This window comes from Carassius auratus, chromosome 6 (genome assembly GCF_003368295.1).
Source record: "Carassius auratus strain Wakin chromosome 6, ASM336829v1, whole genome shotgun sequence".
Lineage (NCBI taxonomy): Eukaryota > Metazoa > Chordata > Actinopteri > Cypriniformes > Cyprinidae > Carassius > Carassius auratus.
The window spans coordinates 7,570,198-7,593,530 of NC_039248.1; the positions used below are offsets into that span (position 1 = coordinate 7,570,198).

At 34.5% G+C, this 23,333-nt stretch overlaps 1 protein-coding gene across 1 annotated transcript in view; it reads left to right on the plus strand.

The window, feature by feature from the left end:
* The first annotated feature begins 3,713 nt into the window (after positions 1–3,713).
* Positions 3,714–23,333, plus strand: part of asic4b (acid-sensing (proton-gated) ion channel family member 4b) — a 41,929-nt gene continuing 22,309 nt past the window's right edge. The window contains exon 1 of the mRNA XM_026259314.1: positions 3,714–5,343. Coding sequence (XP_026115099.1) covers positions 4,762–5,343 — 582 coding nt within the window. The 5' untranslated portion in view covers positions 3,714–4,761. The remainder of the gene's footprint in view (positions 5,344–23,333) is intronic.

The window sequence follows — 23,333 nt, forward strand, 5'->3', positions numbered from 1 at the left end:
GAACTTTCTTAGATAAATACAGTGTAAGAACACGATAAGTACATGTAAGTAAACATACTGTAAAATAAAGTGCAACCGATTATAGTATGTGCATGTATTGCAAGTACAGTCATTTTCTCCCCCCATTAGCTTTCATGGATAGCATGCTGTTAACTGTAAAGCCCCTGCCCAGTTTCAGTTCATGCCAGCAAAAATGAAGTAGTCCCAAAACAACTGGATTAAATAAACATTTTATTATTATAGTTTTAGACATTACTAAATATGCAATTAAATTAAGTTGTGACAAAATGATAAAAAAATTGCTTTAATGTAATTTGAACAAGCAGATATACACACGCGCACACACACACCCACACATGCACACATGCACACACACCCACACACACACACACACACTGTATATTTGTATAGACTTAATTTATGCACATCCACATGGTACAGCTGGCTGTATTACTCAGAATGTTTCATGTAAACACCTTATTCAGAATCCTTTCCTGAAAATCTATTCATTACTGTGCATGTCCAAACAAAGGTAACTCTAGGTGATACTAGTTAAAGACGTCAGAAGTCAAGCTGTTCAATAGACAAGAGTCTCATGACCTACATTCTGCAATTCACTGCACTCTTGTCTGTTATTGTTAAAGACATTAATGAGAATTAATGAGCTGGTTAAATTACTGCCCACAATGACTAAACTGTAGCATAATAAATAACACGAGCATTATTTCCAGAAGAAATTAGCAGGAAATATAGACAAGAGCAGGAAAAGATTTTTGGCATTTAGAGGGGTCATAAATTGAGAAATCTAATTTTCCCTGATCATTTGACATATATGAGGTCACTATATTATAAAAAACATATTGTAAGTTTCATAATTCCAAACTTTCTCATTAGTCCAAAAGCAATAAAAAAAAAATAATAATAAAAACCTTTCTTTATAATCACCTGAGTTGTCAATCACAAAGAGCAAGCTCAGTGACTCTTCCATTATATAATCAATGATACAGACTACACTGCTCAATTAATCTCTTATTTACATTGTTGGGACATGAAGTACAGACACAACACAGTCCAAATCTGATGTTCTCACTCTGTATTTACTAAATATATTTGAGGACAGCCATTCAGGGAGAGTCATCGTAGAGTAAATCATGTGTGAGAGGCATTTAAAACTTCTTCTCTGTCAGTCGGAGTAGCTTAGAGTGCTTGATGCGTGGAAAGAAGTCAGAAGTGGGGCGCTATCAGAGCAGCGCCAAGGAGAAGTGAAGCAGCACTTACTTTCACCTTAAATCTTTCTCAAGCTGAGAATGTGTATGATTACGTGTTTGTTGAGGGAGGAGGCGTGGATCACTGTCAGCATTGCTTCCTGGGGGGAGATTAATAATTCATGAGACGGTTGGTGAGACTCAAAGATTCGCCTAGTGAGTCAAGACTTTGTTACTCCTTACACATCTTTGCGTGTTTGTATGCTGCAGCTCAACACGTAGCATTCCCCTCAGTGAGGATAATTGATGGGACCACTTCTCTTTTGCTCTCAGATCTCTTCATGAATATAAGATGGACTTTCAGACTTCAGGTCCGTCACCACTGACGCTTTGAAACGTCTTGAGTGTGTTAGACAGGCTGCTACTCAGCCTTTTTTTTTTTTTTTTTTAAGAAAACTCGCCAAGAGTTATTCAAATGTTCAGACTAAACAAAATTGGGACGTGATCAAAATGTCCTCAAAAATTCACTCCCAAGGTCCACCTCAGTGTTTTTCTTTGAATGAAAGTCTGTCAGACTTAATTACTTTGATTCACAGGACCAATTCTGTTCAAAACTCAGAGCTGCCTTTGAATAGTTGGTCATCAGAAAGTAGACCCCGGCGGCCTCCGATTATCTAATGCTTTCTCTGTTGAGATGGATGCATTTGTTCAGTAGAAAAGTCAGGTAGGCAGTTTTGTTGTAGTACAGAATTGTATATAATACATATCGCACAAAGCATTTTCCTTTAGATGATGGATGACGTGTCTCCAATGTTTAAAAGCACTTTTCTAAGCGCAGTGTTATATTTCATATACATAGAAAGCATCCTCATGGTTCTTTACTGTTTATCTCTCCTTTTCTCTCTTATAATTTCTTTTTTTTTTTTGTTGGACATCTTTGAGTGTAAAAAACTATTGATAATTATTGCATTTCTTTTTGTGGTATGCATATCTAATGTGTGCAGCTGTGCTTTGGTATGGTTGAGTGCATTTGTTTGTGTGTGATCACACAACTCCTTAATCACTTGTTCTCGCATCTATCTAATCAATGGTCTGTCAGTCTTTTTTTTTTTTCCGACAGGGAGGGAGATTGATCTTCAGGAGTCGCCTCACACTCGTTACAGTGTTCTCAGTCTTCATTAACACCACCATTAGTCTCACATTGTTACTCTCTAACACAACAGCACAAACAACACCTCGGCTACAGCATGCATGGGGAGAGTGGAATAGACAACTTGGGAATAAATGCAACTTTGGAAGACTGACTCATGTGCATGCACGAACGTAAATGCAGACATACAAAAACAGATAAAACACAGTCAGCGTATAATTTCATTTGATACATACATCCACATTTGTTTATATAGCAGATGCAAAAGCAACTTCTAAATGAGGAACATTGCAAGCAATTTGTCATGAGAAGCAAAAATATTTATAGTACACAACAGAGAGCTGCAACCGTTACATCAAAACCCAGAAGACTTATTCACCATGGGTTCCCTAGTGATTTTCCTATGGGTTTTTATAATGGGTTTTTTAATTTCTAAATAAAACAAGGTTTGTGGTAACTTGACAAAAAAAAATGCTCTAAATTACACACAATCATACTGAAAACACAAATTCTGATGCAGTTATGCTTATTTATTTATTTATTTTAAATGTATTTTTTTAATAAGTAACTACATATGAAAACAGATTTTTACAGTCCTGTTCCCCATGTACATACTATGCACTTATTATAGTAATTACAATAACTATGTAATAACTAGTTACTAACCCTGAACCTACCCCTAAACCTAACCTTACCCCATGTAGTTACCTTGTATTACCAGAACTTTCTTATATAAATACACTGTAAGTACACTATAAGTACATGTACTGTAAAATAAAGTGCAACCACAATTTGGGTTCTGGGTTTTGACGTTATTGCTGCAGCACTCTATGCCAAGTACATACAAACTAGTAGAAATGAATGTGTACACAAACTGATTTTTTATAAACCCATAATGATAAACTGGGATTTAAAAAATGGTAAAACATGGAAAAGTTATCTCCTAAAGTAAAGAAATATTTTACATACTGCGCTGTTTCTGTGTTATCATTAGGCATTCATATGCGTGTTCTAGCTGCCATACATTTTCAGACATTTAAATGAATATATTAACAGCAGTTATAATGTAACTTTTACATATGAAGAAATTTAGAGACATACAAATGTTTGCAAATCATTGTAGGTTGATATATCGGATTCATGGAATTAACAGTTCACAAGCATGAATATAATATTATATAGTGACTAAAATAATTGTACACAGATCTTCCAATTCCTTGCTGGAAAGCATGGATTAAGTCAACTTTTATTTATATTGCGTTTTCACAAACCATGTTGTGAGCCTTATTTGTGCAAAAAATTTGCAGAGTGAGCTGTCTTTAAACCATGAAGGATGTACAGTACCAAATTTGATGTTTTTTCTGTTTTTAGCAGATTCTTGCACGCCATTTTACCTACAATGCAGTCCCATTCACACCTGCTGATTAAAAGAAAGATAAAGAAAGAGCACACACAGTGGAAGAAATAGAGTGTCATGGTGGAGACAGTGAGTGACCACTGTAAGTGGATGTAACAACCTACTGCTGTGAGAGAAATAAAAGCTCTAGTGTGGGTTGGGACAGCTCTTTTTCACTGAAGGGGAAATAACCCCTGCCTTCTCTGCTCATGTAATATTAAATATCACTTCTTCCACTTCTCTCTCTTCCCCTCCTCTTTCTTGTATGGCATGTAGAGAGGACAGAATATGTGGCAGGAATCAGAGGTCTCTCCGGTTCCCTTACTCTCTCCATCGCTCTCTCGCTCTCTTTCCCTGAGTGTGCGAGAGGAGTTTGGGCAGCAGCTACGTCAGCCGTCAGCGAGCAGCTGAGGAGAGCTGTGGAACTCACATGTGTGTGTATGCGTGTGTGTGTATGTGTCTCTCTCAGCTTTCTCTCATAGTCTCCAGCTCATACCTCTACTCTCTCTGGAGTCTACGGCTGTGGCACATCCTGGGGCACTGACACGGCGAACGAAGCACCTCCTCTCACCATCTGCACACTGCTCCTCAAACAGCAGCAGACCACAGCACAAACCAAGGAGAAAAGAAGGAGAGAGTGGAAGCAAAGGATGGAAGAGAAGAAGAGAGAGATGGGAATCTGAAGGAAAAGTGCGGAGGTAGGAGAGTCTGATGGACAGAGTAGAAAAAGTAAGTGAAGAAATAGTATTGGAAGAATGACACAGAGATGAAGTGAGGAACGCAGAGCTGATAAAGGTGAAACTGAAAAGAGAAATACTTGTTATAAATAGGAACGTAGCTGGGTCCGGGAGAGAATATCAACCTCAGAGAAAGAAGATTTAGGAAAAAAAATGTTCTAACAGCCACAGCGTGGTAGAATATAGCTGGTGAAACGAAAAAGAGCAAAGGCTCAGGGAGAGATCAGCAGGAGGGATCAGAGTCATTTGTAAAGGACAGCCCCGGCCAACCACATGCCCATTGAATTTGTTTGTAAAATCAAGTTTGCTGAAGGTGATGAAGCCAAGGGGGCCTCGACAGAAAGAGGCGGAACTGTTATGCTAGCTGGCCTTCCGCAAAAAGGAGGCATGGCTGACCTGGCGTCCTTCGCAAGCTCCTCTTCGCTGCATGGTCTGGCTCGGGTGTTGGGGACCTCAGGGCGCTTGGGCTTCAGACAGACCCTCTGGGGACTGGCACTGTTGGCTTCGCTTGGTCTCTTCCTGTACCAGGCGACACGGAGCACGGCGACTTATCTAGAGCGACCCCACCTCGCAGCTATGAGGGAAGAAACCCGCCGGGAGCTCACCTTCCCGGCGGTCACGGTCTGCAACGTCAACCGATTCCGCTTCTCAGCCCTCACCGACGCGGACATCTACCACTTGGCGAACCTCACCGGCCTGCCGCCCAAGAGCCGGAAAGGACACCGGCCAAGTGAGCTCCAGTACCCACCGCCAGACATGCTAGACATTTTCCAGAGGACTGGCCACCAGCTGGAAGACATGCTGAAGAGTTGCAACTTCAGTGGGCAGAACTGCTCGAGCGAAGATTTCAGTGTGGTGAGTAGCACAGGCTATGATTGGCAACCAGGATCATTTGTTTGGCTTGAAAATCTTATCTTTGCATGCACCTCTTTGTTTGGTGACTCTGAGCAAAATGTTATAATTCCTCTTTCAGTCTTAGAGACAACTAACAGCTAAACCTTTTTCTTTGGAAAGAGGAAATTAAGCCCCATCCATCTGTGTCTAACACCCATGCTGGGGCAACAGACAGTAGAACGATGCCGTTATATGCCATCTCAGTTCGAGATCTGCCGCATTTCTCTCTCCCCGCTTTCTACATCCTTTTCTTTTCCTGTTACATCATAGTCTGTCCCATCTGATGCTGAGTCTTATTTTGGCCAGAGAATGGATGAAAAATTCAGGAGAGGGACAAGCGACATGATTCCTGCATTAGCCCAGTCATCCTTGAGGAGACATGCGCTCAACTCTCTGAAGAAAGTTCCTTCCCTTACGTTGAAATTTTTTTGCTTTCACTTTGGCGTAATTATCTTTCGTTTTGCTGTTGTTGTTGTATTTCTCAAGTAATTTCCTCTTAGGGCTCTTGCTATCAGTCTAAACAGGAGTAGATGCGAGAGATATCTGTGATATAGATCATGAGACTTCTGTCAAGGATATCAGCTCTCTCTAGAGAGCCCTCCTCATATAACTAATTTACTCCTTTTCTCTTCTCTTCTCTGTTTAGTCTTGGTTTCTTATGTAGAGTTTTAAAATATAATCATTTACTGTGTGATTTCATGGGATTCAGCAGTGAAGGCTTAGGCAGGTGATTTACTTTATTATCCTGTTCACAAATTAGTTTCCCAGTATGTATAAATTTTCATTGTGCCCTATGACCCGGGAATTATCAGAATTCCTGGTTTCTCTTTTTATATGGACATGCGCATTCCAAATTGCTGCAGTTTTGTGCATATTGCTGACAGACTGTTTTTCAGTGATTGACATTGTAACCTGCGCTTATCAAAGTATTTCCTATTTGCACTTAGAGAGCTATACTCAAGAGACTAACATCCTATTCCTCAGATCTATAGTATTTTAAATAAGCTTGCATTTAGAAAAAATCTTTGGGAGTATTAACCTTTAAGTGGATTTTAATCATTATATTAATGTTATATAAGATTTTTTAATTTTTTTTATATTGCATTATTATTATTTTTTATATTGCCCCTTTATAATGAAAAAAAAATGTTTGTATTTCTTTGGCTTGATTTACTCATTTAGATAAATCTGAACAAATTTAATGGTCACCAGACTTGCTTGCACATTGGGATTTAAACCCTTTATTATGTTGCAATAGCTGCTGCCAGTTGCTGTGTTTTCCAATGACCAAAGCCAATTTTTACTCACATCTGGTGATTGTTAGTTAGTTTTCAGTGTTATGGAATGGTTGTTCTGTTTACATTCTGTTTAGTTTAACGTTTCATGCTTTTTCATCTAAGAAGTCACGAGCAGCTGTGATCTCTCTGATGTCTTCAGATCTTGAACCATCCTTATTAAGCTCCTTTGTTGCTCAGTTATGATTTCCTGTTTTGTCAACAGGTCATGTAGTAGTGCCGAAACACATTTAATACAGTACCTGGGAGGTTAACACATCATAGTTTTGACATAAAACCCTTGTTATTTTCTGACATTGCAGCAGGATGTTAGAGTATCAAAGTCTGCGGATTTTGAGGGTGCTTGATGCAGTAATTCATCTGTAGATATCTCATTGCAAAGAGATGAAATAGTGCTGCTATAGTATTTTTTTATTTAAAAATTAGGTCATAACTGCATTCTGTCAAAATGAATTTTAGTGTCTGTAAATTTGTGCTTTAAAATGGAAAGAAGTTCTGTGTGAGAAAAACTGAACATAAAAATCTTCTTTGTCGTCAATACAATCATTTGCTCAGATTGTTGTGCCATTACTGGAATTAGCTATGACAGCCTATCTATTTTAAAATGTACATGACTGTCATGTAAAAAAGAAAGAACAATAATTGATGGTTTCTACACAGTATTGGATCATCCTTTTCCTCTGAAGTCAAACAGTTCTTGAGAATAATGTTGTTGTCAAAAGTCTTACCAGATGTGCCAGATGTAAGCCAGTTTTGACATAAATTATTGTTATCTGGGTAGTTTTTGTATCTGTTTATTTACTGAATGATCTAGTGCTGAATAAATGTGCCTTCATTTTTTTCAGCCATCTAAAGCTGAGATGTGAGATAGACTTCTCTACAAGCTAAATGCTCTGTAAGTTACAAGTTGATCTATCTGTTCTCCTTTCTTCGGAGATTCGTAATGACCCTTTTTATGGCTTTTGCACAAAAATTACACTTGTCTGGTTGTCCATCTCTTAGAATGAACCGATTAAAAAGCCTATAAAAAATTTTTTTTCAGTGACAAAAATAGACTGCTGTTAAGGCTTAAGCGTGACAAACTGTGCATGCACTCTTTGTTGACACCCTCACTAAAAAAAATAGAAAAATGAATGTGTGTTATCCAACCTTATGCAGTCCACCTGGCACTTTTAAAGAATGACCATCATGCTATTTAAAATCAATGAACACCTTATAACTAAACAGGATTTATTTTTGCCACTTAAAGCTAAACAAGTAATTTTCAGGTGCATTAAATAATAATAACAATAGACATTAATATAATGATTTTTATATTTTTGATTCAAATTGCATCTTAAATACATATTTATGTCAAAAACTATTTTTCATTTTCCAAACAATCAACCATAAATCTATAGTAAACCTCTTGTGACACTAATGCTCCTGCCCTTACAAAACATATGTACTATGTACTTATGTACTGCAATATTTGCATGGACCATGTATGTAAATATATCACAATGAAGACAAACTTGCACTTCATTTTTCCTCGCTTTCTCTTTCATGAGTTAACACGCGTTTAGATAGAGTACATATAAATTTACTCATGTCAGTTTATTGTTTACATAATTAAACATTTCATACATAAATATATATGTGATGTAGCCAATTAAAATGTGTCTATACTGAAAAAAAAATAGTAAGGTATATGTCAGTTTTTTTTGGACAATTGGATGGAAAAGTGTTGTATACGCACACACACCACATTAATTTCCCTCATAGTTATATATGTTGCACATACATGTATGTAAATACATATAGTACATATATCATAAATATGTATATACGAATGGTATAGATTTTATTACATGCATTACTGAATACAAAATTATATACATTACAGTATAGACGAAAACATTGTTTTTATTTTAAGTATTTAAAAAGTGGCAGGTCCTGATGTATTTCTCAATATATTGTAATATCGTCTCTTAATATCATATATTTTTTATATACATTAAATAATTGAATGCATGGAAGCCAATATATAAGGACATTTCTTTGCATAAGTGTGAATATTCTTGTATAATAAAATGCCACCAGTTTTTTTTTCATGTCTGTCAGTAGCTCTGTACATCTGTAGTTTCCCCTTTAACTAGGAGAGAAATGAAAACTTGTAACATAATTTCCCCATTCAAATACAGATCTAATTTTCATGCACTCAACAATAATTAGATGTTTTATAATGATATGACATTATTCATCCAATATTCAAAATGCATTAAATGTAAACCAGTTTGCTTATACAGTGCCAGTCAGAAAACACTTCCAATTTGCATTTCCATTCTATTTCCATTCAAATCAGACCGGTCGAGATTTTTTTAAGGAGCCAGTGGTTCAGGTGCGAAGGTTGCAACATCCCAGTTGTCAGAGATAAATGTAATTACTATTTTTGGCATACAAGAAAGTCAGCAGTAATCATTTCTGTAAATAATGACCACACAACGACCTTGGGGGAACAAGAATAAACAAGCCCAGCGGAGGTCAGTGGATCAGTTCTTCCTTTTCCCTCCATCCTTTAGCTCGGTAATGATTTTGCATGCTTGATTTTCCACAATAGAGTTGCATAGATTAGTGAAGCTCACATGAAACATTCATCAGAGCTCCCTGCCACTGAGATAGCAATGGATGGCTCCTTCCTGCCACTCACTGGATTTAGTTAATCACTCACTCACTCGCCACTGAAACACTTATGCTGACCATAAATTTAAAGCAAGATTCTCTTGCATTCAACAAAAATCTCATTACATGCATGAACATAAAAGTTTTTTTTTTTTTCACACAGAAACGAATAACTTACAGATCTGATGTGATATACCATAAACAGTTACTTCACTGCACACATTCTTTCCTCTCTTCTCTGACTTTCTCCATTCATCTATGTTTCATCTTAAATATATGACTTTATCTCTAATGTAGTTTTAAGGAAAAAAGAGAAAAGAAAACAACCAAATCTCCCAGCAGCAGATATGTCAGCAGTAGTCTCAGACTGCGGATGACTAATGTGTACGCAGTGGGTGATGTTAACAAACTCTTTGGCTTTCACAGAGCTTTTACAGTTCAGTTAGTTCAAACATGAGACATCAAACTGAGATAATGTTTCATTTCCTTCATTTTCCCACCCAAGAAACAGATTTGACTTAAATTCATTTGTTTTATTTCTCATCTCAGAAACAGGTTTTCACATGGAGGAGTAATTGAGGGCTTCTGGTCTAAGTCCAGGGAATGTGAATCATTTCTTCCGATTAACGTCACGAAAGTGAACTGTGTATGACTGCTATTTTTTTCTGACTTTAATGCTTTGCTGTTTTTTTTTTTACATGTTTTTATTTGGCAGAGGTTTATCAAAATGTTCTGTGATGTTTTGATTTTTGAATAGTTATGAGTTTCACATAGCAAGGTTGCCAAATCAGCTTTGTTTTAGAAAAATAATAGATAATCATGATTTCTTTTTAAACTCGACACAAATGCCATTTGAGATTTTTGTATAGTTTTGAATGACTGACATAGGACATTATTGCAGTAATTTATTTTCATAAATTAGTTTCATTCTCCTCTCAAAGTGGATCTGCTATGTGAATTAAAACAATAAAGAATTACGGTACAAGCATATTTTAAGATGAACAGATTTACTGTTCAACTACAAAGTGCTTTGTATTTTGGAGATTCTAATTATAATAGCAACTTAGAAATGTGAAAATGTGACACTAAATTGCACAACAAAAAAGGACTAATTGTATTTACATTTCACTGTAGGTACAAATATACGTTCAATACTCTAACCTATGGAAGCCCTTTTGCCTTAAAAAGTAAAAAATATGACTAAATATGATAATGACTAAATCGAAATTATGAGATAAAACTTCGAAATTATGTCTTGAAAAGGCGAAATTATAAGATAAAAAGTCAAAATAATGTTTTAAGTCTTAATTATGACTTCAAAAGTCGAAATTATAAGATGAAAAGTCAAAATTATGACTTCAAAAAGACTAAATTAGTCATAAGTCAAAATTTACTTACATACAAAATTATATCACAATACCTTTGCATGTATTCTCACAAAAATGGTAAATTATGTGTTAAGTGAAAGTAAACAGTTGAGAAAGAAATCTAATTTGTATCATTATATTGGACGCATTGTCTCTTAAAGTGACCACGCCCAATTCAGCCTAGCTACTGTCGGGGTTTTTTTGGCAGGAGAAAACAACCCATAGCCCTTTACTGAAATACTTTGCAGTTTTACCAAGAATAAATCTATATTAATTTATGAGGGGTGTAACAATTCACTCATTTTATCAATGCATAGATTACAAACCCTGACAACATACGCATCAATCCTGGACATGGTCTTTTGAATCATGAATTGTCGATTCCAGACGATTCCAGTAATCTATTTAAAACGCTAAGAATTGAATGAATCTTGATATCTATAGCAATTCAATGCTTTTAAAACACATATTAAATTACTACAAGCTGGAATTAATTGAGACCTTGAACAATGTTCGTGCCTCGCATATATCCTTCACACGCTGCACCATTTACCGCCTGTGAATGTCACAGGATTGTGCTCGTGCTCCGTTCATCTCAATGAAAATTTTTTGAGCAGGTGATGTGTTATCTCCCCTTAGTACTCGTGGCCTGTAATGCTAGATTGTAGTAGGTTTACTTTTCTGTAGTTTGTCAATGGCTCTCGGTCATGCTGATGCATTACCTGAGCAGTCGAACTGTCAAAGGTTGCGCATTTATTGCATGGACGGATAAAACATGTAAGTGTCTAAACCATATGCACCGTTCCATTGAATGATAAATTCGATTTAACAATGTCGTTGAACCGAATGTACAAAGGAAACTGTTAAAATAACCACAGCATTAACAACAACCTTGACATTAGAGTGTGATATTTATTTGATAATCAGATGCATGAAAATAGCATCGTTGCTATAACAAACAGACATCGGGTTTGTTTTCTGTCACTGCATGAATGATGCAGTGCTAACTGGCATGATTTGACATAACATCATAAAATTGCCATTAGAAAAAAAAGATTTCAAATAATTGATTATTTTCCAGAAGTGTATTTGATTTCTTACAGCAAATGCAAAGTAAGAGATAATAAAATAATAATAATAATAATAAATAAACAAATAATAATAATAATAATAATAATAATAATAATAATAATAATAATAATACAAAGCCTACATAAATAAAATTATCGTATTTGACATTTCTGTCACTTCTGAAATGATGGCTACCCCCGTGGTGTGACACATAATTCTTTTAAAGCTCTCTTTTTTATATTGGCTTACAGAAATGTATATGTCATATCATGCCATAGCATAGTTAAACTAGCATCTAACAATGGACAAAAGTGTTTATTTATTATTATTTTTCTTTGACCTATGGTTCTCCAACCATAAAGGCTACTGTGCAATTTGCTTCCTGACTAAGCATTTAAGGAATTTAAGGGAAGCATTGAAATAATCATGTGAATGCAGTAATGAAAATTTATTAATAAGGTGTGTGTTGAACTTGTTCTGCAAAACTGTTTTAAGCCAAATTAACTTTTTTCAAAATGTCACGTTTATCATTATAGAACACTTTTCTGAGACCAATCTGTTTATAGTCATTAAGTCAATTCCGACTTGCAAAGTCATAATTTTAATTAGTGAGTCATAAATTTGAATTAATTGTTTTCTTATGTAGCAGAAATGGGCTTCCATACTAACCTGATTTGTCCTACAGACTTGACTTTCACTGCTTGTGTCACAAGTAATCAGGTTATGTCATTACACCAGTAGGTGGTGACAAAGGACTGTCTTTGAGTGAGGCACTGAATAATATGTTCAACTGATTTATTCAAAACACTGATTCATCAAGGAACAAAAAAGGGACTGCCTTGAATTGAAATCTCAAGAGCAATTTTTTTTTAAAAGATTCATTTTCACCTTTATTATGATGGCACAGATGGTAAGGAAAATTAGAGAGAGAAAATTAGAGGGATCGGGGAAAGGTCCATGAGCCAAAGCACAAAGCTGCTAATTGACAGTGAGGTGCCCATAAGGCTATTGGCACCAACAAAAAATAAAGAAAAATAATGATAATAAGAAAAAAATGTTTGTTGTACAATTAATCACACGATAGTGCCTATGTTAACCTCTGGGAAATCAGACAGTTTTCAGTGACTGTACAGAATTAATAGAAAGTCACAAATATTTTTGAATTTTTAATCATATTTTTATTCTATGACCACAAATTGGAAACATTTCTGATATATATGATATAATATTATATACTGTATGAACCTTCTGCTGAAGTCAACTAAAAGTCCCAAAAGTAAGCAGATAAAAGTTAGTAGCAGCTACATCTCCCTGGATCCTCCTCAGACAGAACTCAAACAATTAGCATTTGTGTGTCACATCCATTTGACACAATTCCCATTGCACACAACAAGCGTTAAATGCTTGAGGGTCACGCCATTCATTTAAAAACTTTCATTTATAGACTTCCTTTCATATCACTAGTTTGTGCAGCTTTCTTTCACTTTTTTTCATAACTTGAAATCGTTGTTTGATTTTGCAGCTACTGATGGGTGAAAGTGTTTGCACGCATGTGAACGTCTTGTTGATTTCTGACTGAATAGGAGTTTTGTTCACTCCTGTTTGTTCGGCATGAAGTACTGTGACTGAATATGTTCTAGTATGTCTTAGTATGATGGACATTTTAGAAATGTTAGAAATTTTAGATTATAAATCATAAATATATCAATATATTAATAAATCAATGTGTTTATTGTACTTCTGTGTTTCAATTTGCAACAGATTTTGTTTTTAAAAACAGCAGAGAATAACTCATGAAATATTCATACATTGTATTTTATATATAAAAAAAACATACACACAAAAAACAATGTGTTCAGAGTACAGTGCATGTGTGCATAATTTAAGACAGAAAGTGAAGTGAAACAGCAAGCTTTCAGGTGCTTATTTCCCAGTTATTCACTCAGATGATGCCTGGTGTGGTGTGTAATCTACACATTGTTTATGCACACTGAGCGCTCTATACTTATATTGATTCTTATAGGGAATATCAAGCTATGTAGAATCAAATCACTGATGTGGTAGATGATTGGTGTTTTGACTCATTGTGGCTCTGATTGGCCCAGCAGGATCTGTGATATCATTAAGTCCCTGAGACAAGCTTATTGCATTACTGAGTTATTTTTGCATTACGCCTGTGAGGGAGACACTGATCTCAGCTGGTTTTCAGACCCAGTTCTTACTCTCTAGAGCAGGGGTCTCCAACCTTTTTGAGGGCTTCCTCAAGCGATAAAACAATCTCAAGGGCTACTTGTTTGAAATACTATAAATAATATCTTGGTATCTTGCCACTAATAAACATTAATGATTTCTAACAAGCATTTTTGCCAGCCAAAGGTTCGGAATAATTACGATTTGTAAAAGTTAATTTGATGAAAAATACTTCAATATTGTGAAACTTTATTACAATGAAAATATTTAATGTGAATTTAATGTAAATATTTGAATATATTTTTTATTGCAGATTATTCCTGTAATGGCAAAGCTGCTTTTGTTTTATTATTGTTATTATTATTATTTTTTTGAGCCATTACTTTAGTCTTCAGTGTCATATAATCCTTTAGAATATGTTGATTTGGTGCTCATTTAATATTGGTGCTTAACTAATTATTACTATTTTTGTGGATTCATATTTTTGTGGAAACTGTGATACATTTTTTTTTAGGATTCTTTGATGAATAAAATGTTCAATACATTTTTGTATAATATATATATATATATATATATATATATATATATATATATATATATATAGAGAGAGAGAGAGAGAGAGAGAGAGAGAGAGAGAGAGTATCATTATAAATGTCTTTACTGTTACTTTTGATCAAAATAATGCATCCGTGCTAAATAATCGTGTTATTTATTTTTATTTATTTTTTTTATCACACTTACCCACAATTCCAATTTTAGAATATATTCAAATATAAAACCGTTTATTGTACATTGTTATATTTCACAGTAGTACTGTTATAACTATTTTTTTATCATATAAATGCAGCCTTGGTAAGAAAATAAAAAAGCAATTTAAAAATCTTAATTTCAAAAACAAACCAAAATTCTCTTAAAATGATTTAATTTATCTCTTCTCTAACGGAGAATGAGAATAATGAAGTTCTGGATGCTAAAAGTTATTTGAGATAGAAATGATAAATATGAAACAATGAGATAGAGATGATGAAAATGGGCAGATTATAAGGAGATGTATCTTCAGAAGGTTAAATGCAGGTCAGTATAGCAAAATGCACACCTTATGACTTTAAATAACATAATTGAAATCACATTATGGTCATTGCTTTTAATCTCCTTGCGAGCACAGTCGTGGAAACATATCATAGCAAAAACACACAGTTCTATGATTATAGCTCTAGGGATGAAATTAGAAAATGTATTCATTTGGATTTTTTACTGCTGTATGATTGTCCCAGTTGCAGTAGGGCAGCAGTGAATCCCGGATCCTGTCCTTTCCCTCTGTTTTGGTCTTTGGAATTATGATGATTCCTCCTAGATGGTTCTCTTCGTTCGTGACAACTTCAAAGGCAAACTCAGTATAGCAACAGGATTTAGAGATTACATTCTGGGCTTGCTCTAAAATCAATTGCGTGTTTGAAGTTGCTTTAGTATGAATGCAACGTTTCCCATTACTCAGCAACATGCAAATTGAGGGGCATCAAGAGGATGAGAGAAAGAGATGGATTGATAGATACTAAGCAAGTGTGTGAGAGAGATCTGATGAACTCTACTACTGCTTTAAGATGATTTAAAACACTAATCACATCTCCATCAAAGAGTGCTTGAGATAAAAGTAAATCACTTCACTTTTATTAATACAGTCACTTTCACTTGGCATCTCATTAACGTCTAATCATCTTTCATTATCTGAGGGGTCCAGAGATTTTATTCTGTAGTACAATGTTCAAGCCTTTTTTGGCAAATTGACATTTTTATGGAATATTGACGAAAATGAACACGTGACTTTTTATGTTTTTCAAGACTCATCGATGGATTGACATTTGTTTGTGTGTGGCATCTAAAGTGGTTTATTGACATTCTCTGTGTAAATAGTGTGAATGCGCAAACTAACTGACTGAACGAATTTTCTGCTCCTCAATCCTGATTGCTTGTTTGATGAAGCATGTGCAAGCATTTAACCACACACACACGAAAAAAAAAAAAAAAAAACTGTAATGACAGCACAATATGTCATACTCGTTAAATAAATATCACACAATCACACTCATCTGTTTATTCGCCAAAACTGTCAATGTCAAATATATCAGAGAAGACATGTAACTACGGAGATATGAAAAAGCAGTACATAGAATTGGATTAAATATTAATCTTCTTATTGTAGAACATGTTGTTATTATTGCTTGTTAATAAACCAACATGCTGTCATTTCATGAAAAATCAGGATGGGTGATTTATGGGAAACATTTCTTTCAATTGCAAGGAATCTGCTAGGGTCAGAAACATTTTAATTAAATTATCTTTGCTCGGTCCATATTTGTTTATTGTGATAAGAATAATTCATCAAATAGTCCTGTGGCTGGTTTGCCTCAGTTTCATTGTTCTCTATGAAAATGCCTCTTTTTTTACAGTGATTCTTAGAACTATAAATAATGTTGATAAAATAACCAAAGACTTAACTGAATATTTAAATTTTTATTGATTAATTATATATTCATGTAGTTTTTCTTCTTCTTGATTAAACCAACAAACATAGTAGATTACTTAGAGTCTCTTATGTCCTTTAATTTACACCTCAGAAGTTTATTGTCAATAAGATTTACGTATAATGTTTAAAAAAAAGATTTATATTTTGTTTAAATGCTGTTATTTTAAACATTTTATTCTTCAACAAATCCAGAAGAAAAATGTATGTGTTTCCAAAAAAAAAAAAAAAAAACGAAAACAAAATGTTAAAATCAATTAATTCTTATGTATTAAAATGATTTCTGGTGGACCATGAGACACTGAAGAATGGAATAATGGCTGCAAAAAAAAAAAATCAGCTTTGCCATCACATGAATAAATTGCAAATGTATTCATAAATTCAATTTTATGAAAATACAAATTTACTTTTAGTTATGTATTTTTCATCAAATTACTTAATAAAATCTACTGGCCTCATACATTTGAAGGTAGTGCATAAAGGAAACATTAAAAAAATAAAAAAATAAGTCATTGATGAAGTCAATAAAGTATACTAAAAAGCCAGTTGTTGTCAGTTCACTTCCATGAACATCAAATTGTTCTTTTTTTATATAGTGTACTGTTGTTTTCTCTCTTTTTCCATTGACTTTGTTTTTATCTGTTTTCTTTTTGCTCTGTTTCTCATCCCCTTTTTTTTATATACCCCCCCCCCTCCCCAGATATCAGTGTAAATAACCCATTATATCACAGATATGGCAGTTCGGGTGCTGCGGTATGCTGACTCCCTCTGTCACCCAAATGGCCGTAACCAACCACCGCTGTCATAATTATACAGAAATGACCTGTCACCAAGCAGACGCATTATGCACGACAAAAACACAAAAGATTCCACACTGTCATCGGGTGCTTTGATCTGTTTCCTGATATGTGGTGGAAAACGCTCTTGTTCAGACAGGTTTTAAATTGCTGAAGGAAATCATTTTTAAATCAAAACAAATTCAGACAGTTTTAATGTTCAGACATGAGCATGTGATTCACTAGAAGGAATTGAAGCAATACAGAGCTCTCTTTTTTTGTTATCTTCCATGCATGCAGCAGTAAATGTGGAGATTTTATGGTCTTATATGTAAAAGTCTCAGATGTGATTCATGTGCTCTGTCCATATCTCATTCCCCCTCCTCTCAGCGACAGGACAGAAGTGCTGACATTTCTTTTGACTCTAGGCTGATTTCTCTGTGATGTCAGTGCAATGTCCCGATTGGTTGGTCCCAACAGACAGGACAATACATGTGCAGAATTTTTACTGTTTCTGGCCTGCACTATGGCATTCTGTGTGTGTAATAAACATTGAGATGTAACTGACACTTTGTTAGGTCTAACCTTTATGTCAATCGATGGGACATTATCTCTTTAATGAAAGGTTTGAGGGCTGAGACTGACAGATGAGATGATTGCTTATCTTTGTGCTCAGGAAAACAAGGCCAAAAAATACACAACAAACACAAGACAGATATGTGAGTAATGGCAAGCTGTCCCAGTGAGAGGTCATTATAAGGACAGGAAGAGAGAGAGAGAGCGACAGACAAGTCAGTAAAAGAGAGGGAATGTGATCCAGGTGCTTTCAAAGTGGGACACTGAGGTGTCTTTGTACATCTCGCCATCTTTCCATTTGCAGATTGACAAATCTCTTGATTCAGACCGCAAGTAAACATATCTAAACAGAGTCTACAGTAAATAAAAAGAAACAGGTCAAACAATGTCTCCAAATTTTATTCAATCTAAAAAGACTAAGCAGCATTTCTGTCAACACCTGCCTGTTTCTGAGTAGTAAAAAAAATGAGGTAAAGACAAGCCCTCCAGCTCTGATGCAACATCTGTCTCTGAGTTCCAGGATGTCTTAAACTGCCCAAGGCAAAAGGAGAGCACACTTTCAAAACATTCAGTTCTAGGACAGGAACATGCAGAGAGATTCTATCCTGCCATGAGAGGAGTAAACAACACACACACACACACACACACACACACACACACACACACACACACAAACACACACACACACACACTCATTAACAATCAGACAGATATAATCACATTTTGATTATGGGTTGTTTAGACTCAGTTTGAGACACTTATTGTTATTAAGTTATGAGAATCCATCAGGGTTTTGCATAGTCTCATTATAATTTGTCTATGGGAGATCATGATTGTTAATAAACAAAAGTGAGTGCTGTTTGTGTGCACTCTATTGTCCACATGACAAGTTGAAATGAAAATTATCTTTCGTCACACTTTAAGGTCCAATTCTCACTATTAACAAATCATTAACCGTGACTTTTACCTCAATAAACTCCTAATTTGCTGCTTATTAGTAGTTCAGTAGTTGTTAAGGTTAGGTATTTTGTAGGATTAGGGAAATAGAATACTGTCTTGCAGAATAAGTGATATATAAGTACTAATAAACAGCAAATGTGTTAATAATGCTAATAAACAACTAGTTAAAAATGAATTTTGGTCCCTAAATTATTGTGTTACCGATCTTTCCTTTACCTTAGTATTAAATCAGGGTTTTGAATTAGACATTCCACTTTGTCTATTTTGCCAATACATTTCTTAATTTTTTTTTACTTACACTGGACAAACCCAGGAATTGGGTTGTATTTAACCCAGCGTGTGTATAATTTAATAAAAAGAAGGTACACAGTTCAAAAGTCTGAGTTTTTATTCATATATTGTTTTATAAAAAACATTAATACTTTTATTCAGCAGTCATGCATTAAATTGATTATGTGACAATAAAGACATTTATAATACTACTAAATGTTCTATTTCAAGAAAAGACCATTCTTGTAAACTTTCTGTTTATCAAATAATTGTGAGAGAACTGAAGTTTTCACAAAATATTAAGCAGCACAGCCTTTTTTAAATATTGATTTGTATCTTGAGCACCAAATCAGTGTTAAAAACTATTCTGAAGGATAATGTTACACTGAATGCTTTTTAAAATGCAGATTTGACATGCTACATTTTCTAAATAGATTTCAGATTCACACACACACACACACAAACACATATATATATATATAATGCATTATAATTATTCATAATGTGCGTTTTAATACAAAATATTTTGTTGTAAATAATTATATCAGATTAAATGGATAGTGTTACAATGAATTGATAAGTGTTATAATGTCTTAACTGTACAATAATTAATGAGATTATACAATTTGTACAAAATGCATTAAAACTCCTTTTAAGTGTTTCCACATTTCACAATAGTACTGTTTCTACTGTATTTTTGGTTAAAAAATAAAAAAAATAAATGCAGCATTGGTAAGCAAAACATTAAAAAATCTTACCAAGGTCAAACTTTTAAACAGTAGTAAATAAATAAAAAAATACCAAATAAATACCAAAACAACCTTCAGCATCATGCACATTAATTATTAAAGAAACACATTAGAGGCATTGTCTGTGTTGTGCTATAATGTATGAAGCACACGCTGTGTATATAAGGTTAGCAGATGCGGTGCTAAACACAACGTGATGTGTGAGTCAGGATGACAGAGAGACAGAGAGGTTCTAACCTCAGCAGGGGATCAATCAAGCGATCATTAAGTGTGATGTTGTGCATTGATTAACCCCAGCATGAGGTCGAGAGAGCGATGGAACAGATTCCATATGACCTTCAGCTCTAAACATACACACACTGGTGGAAAATGAAACAGGTCAATGTTAGCCAACCTGAAGCGAAGCAAACACACACATATTCCTGCAGATATTCTCAGACACATACATGCTTTACAGATGGTGTGTATGATGGACAGATATGATTGACAGATAGCCCACTCAAGCAGAATTGGGCCAGAAGAATTGTGCTGCAGTTGTTTGCTGCAATTGATTACTGGTTTGCTTTAAAGAATTAGCTACAAATAAAAACTTTTTTTTTTTTTTTTGTGAATTGTACTAAGAAAGGCAGTGTGCACGTACAATTGCCTGCCTATTTGTGACAAAATCTCAAGTCTGTTCACCTCCAGTATACTGTGTGTTGCTCTCCTCGGACGTTCAAGCTTTAGTAGTTTTCATTAATTAATTCAATTCAAGTTTTCAATTGTAGTTTATTTGTATAGCGCTTGTTTACAATACAAATCGTTACAAAGAAACTTTACAGAAAATTACATTTCTACAATATTTAGTAGTAGCTTATAAGTGGTGACTAACAGTTTGTGCGCTTATGACAGGATTTTTCAGAAAAAAATGAATACAAGTCGTAGTCAGCCAGACGATGAACACTATTAACAGCAATTTTTATATGATGCAGTCACACTTGTAGCAATATTTGTTTGTTCTGTTTGTTGATTCAGTGTTAGAATCATCTGGGGTCCATGGATTGTAACGTGGTCTAAGGCTAGTTAGGGCCTAATAGGTAAGTAATGATAATTTGTAACTGATATGGAACTTAATATGTAGCCAGTGCAGAGACTGTAAAATTGGGGTAGTATGATTATATTTTCTTGAACTGGTAAGGACTCTAGCTGCTGCATTTTGGATTACATGTAGCTTGTTTATTGAAGATGCAGGAAAACCACCTTAAAGTGCATTACAATAGTCCAGTCTAGAGGTCATGAATGCATGAACTAGCTTTTCTGCATCAGAAACAGGTAACATGTTTCGAAGCTTGACAATGTTTCTAAGGTGGAAGAATGCAGTTTTTGTAACATGGGAAATATGATTTTCAAAAGACAAATTGCTGTCTAATATAACACCCAGATTTTTGACTGTAGAGGAAGTAACAGTATACCCGTCTAGTTGCAAATTGTAATCTACAAGATTCTGTGTACTGGTTTTTGGTCCAATAATTAATATCTCTGTTTTATCCGAATTTAATAAGAGAAAATTATTGTTCATCCAATCGTTTACATTTTTAAGACACTCTGTTAGCTTAGATAATTTAGAAGTTTCATCTGGTCTCGTTGAGATATATAGCTGAGTATCATCAGCATAACAGTGGAAACTAATCCCGTATTTTCTAATAATATTACCAAGGGGCAACATGTATATTGAAAATAGAAGGGGACCTAGGACGGATCCTTGTGGCACTCCATATTTTACTGATGATAAATGAGATGACTCTCCACTTTAATAAACAAAATGGTAGTGATCGGACAGGTAGGATCCAAAACATTTTAGAGCCTGCCCCTGAATACCTGTATAGGTTTGTAATCGATCTATGAGTATGTCATGATCTATGGTGTTGAACGCAGCACTAAGATCAATAATTAATATAATTGTCTTTAATTAATTAGATACGCCTTAGACATTTATGCAAATCATGTGATTGAAAACCCAACTCCACTTACACTGCAGAACTGCATTGCCATGAACATTTACAAATCTAAACTATAACTGCACATCCACATTCATTTTCATCATGGTAAATTGGGTCTGTACCTCAGAGTGCATCCAATTGAGGCTGTGAATGGTGATGAATGCTTTCGTTTGGGTTGCATCCTCGTGACTTGTATATGTTATAGGCAGGGGAAAGAGAGAAAGATAGATACTTTTTAGAATCGCAGGGCTCAATAATGTGTCTGTCTCCACAAATCTGTGGCCAGTCAAGCAGCTGGTGAACATATCTGTGTCTGTGGAGGGTTTTAGAGAACACGGAAAGGAACTACCATTTTTCATTACAGTTGTTCAGATCACTGGAGCAGAAAACCTGAGGCTGTGGATATGTGTACATTCATGTGTGTGTTTGTTTATCTGTTTTAGGAGGATCTGTGAACAAGTGCTGTACAATTTCAAAATGTTGTGATGTTTGTATGGCATAATGGTTGAAGTAAATGTTTTAATTAATTAACAATATCCTTCTAATATTCATTCAGATAAAATAAAAAATGCATTTAGGACTTTGTACTGTAAACTGTATTTTTATTTTTTCATTTTATTCACTCATGACAAAATGTAATTTTATGTTGAAATTAATTTAAGATAACTTAAGTATCAACATAAATTTCTATAATTAATTACTCACCCTCATGTTATTCCTAACCATTAGACTTTTGTATATCTTCAAAACACAAATAAAAAAGTTTTTAATGAAACCTGAGAGATTTCTGTCCCTCCAAGTCAATTCCACCAACATTCTGACATCATAAAAGTAATCCATATGAATCAAGTGATAAATCCAAGTCTTTTGAAGGGATATGATCACTTATTATGATGAAAATGTTTAGTTAAGGCTTTTATTTACCTATAAACAATCATTAATGCACATACATCAAATATGATAAACAGAAGCTCAACTGTACTTGCTTGATGCACGAGAACAAATCTCATCTCATTCTCATATAGTTTTATTTTATGATCTTTTACATGCTATGTTTTGGTTTAATGGACTTTCAATGGAGGGACATAAATCACTTAGGTTTCATTAATAATATCTTAATTTGTGTTGCAAAGATAAGAAACAGTTTTATGTCTTTTTTTTTCTTCTTCTTTTTCTTTCTGATGTGCATTGTGTCCCAAGCCCATAATTTAAATGTAATTAAAAAAGATTTTATGGATAAAATGAATTAATGCTTTAAAAATAGCAGTGTCTGATTGGTTTGGGTTTGAATTTTTCAGTCATGTAATAATATAACCCTGACTCGCTTGTAACCTTTTAAAAGTATTATAATTTATTTGCATAATTTGTTAAGGAGTGAAAAAATTCTCTAAACAATTTAGTTGGACTACAGTGAAAAAAATGAAAATGAATGAAAAAAAAACAACAGCTTGTAATAAAGAGCTAGGAATGTGATGCTGTGTTAATAAATGTGAGGAGTTCATTAGAAACAGGAAATCACAGATGAAAGAGAACGCC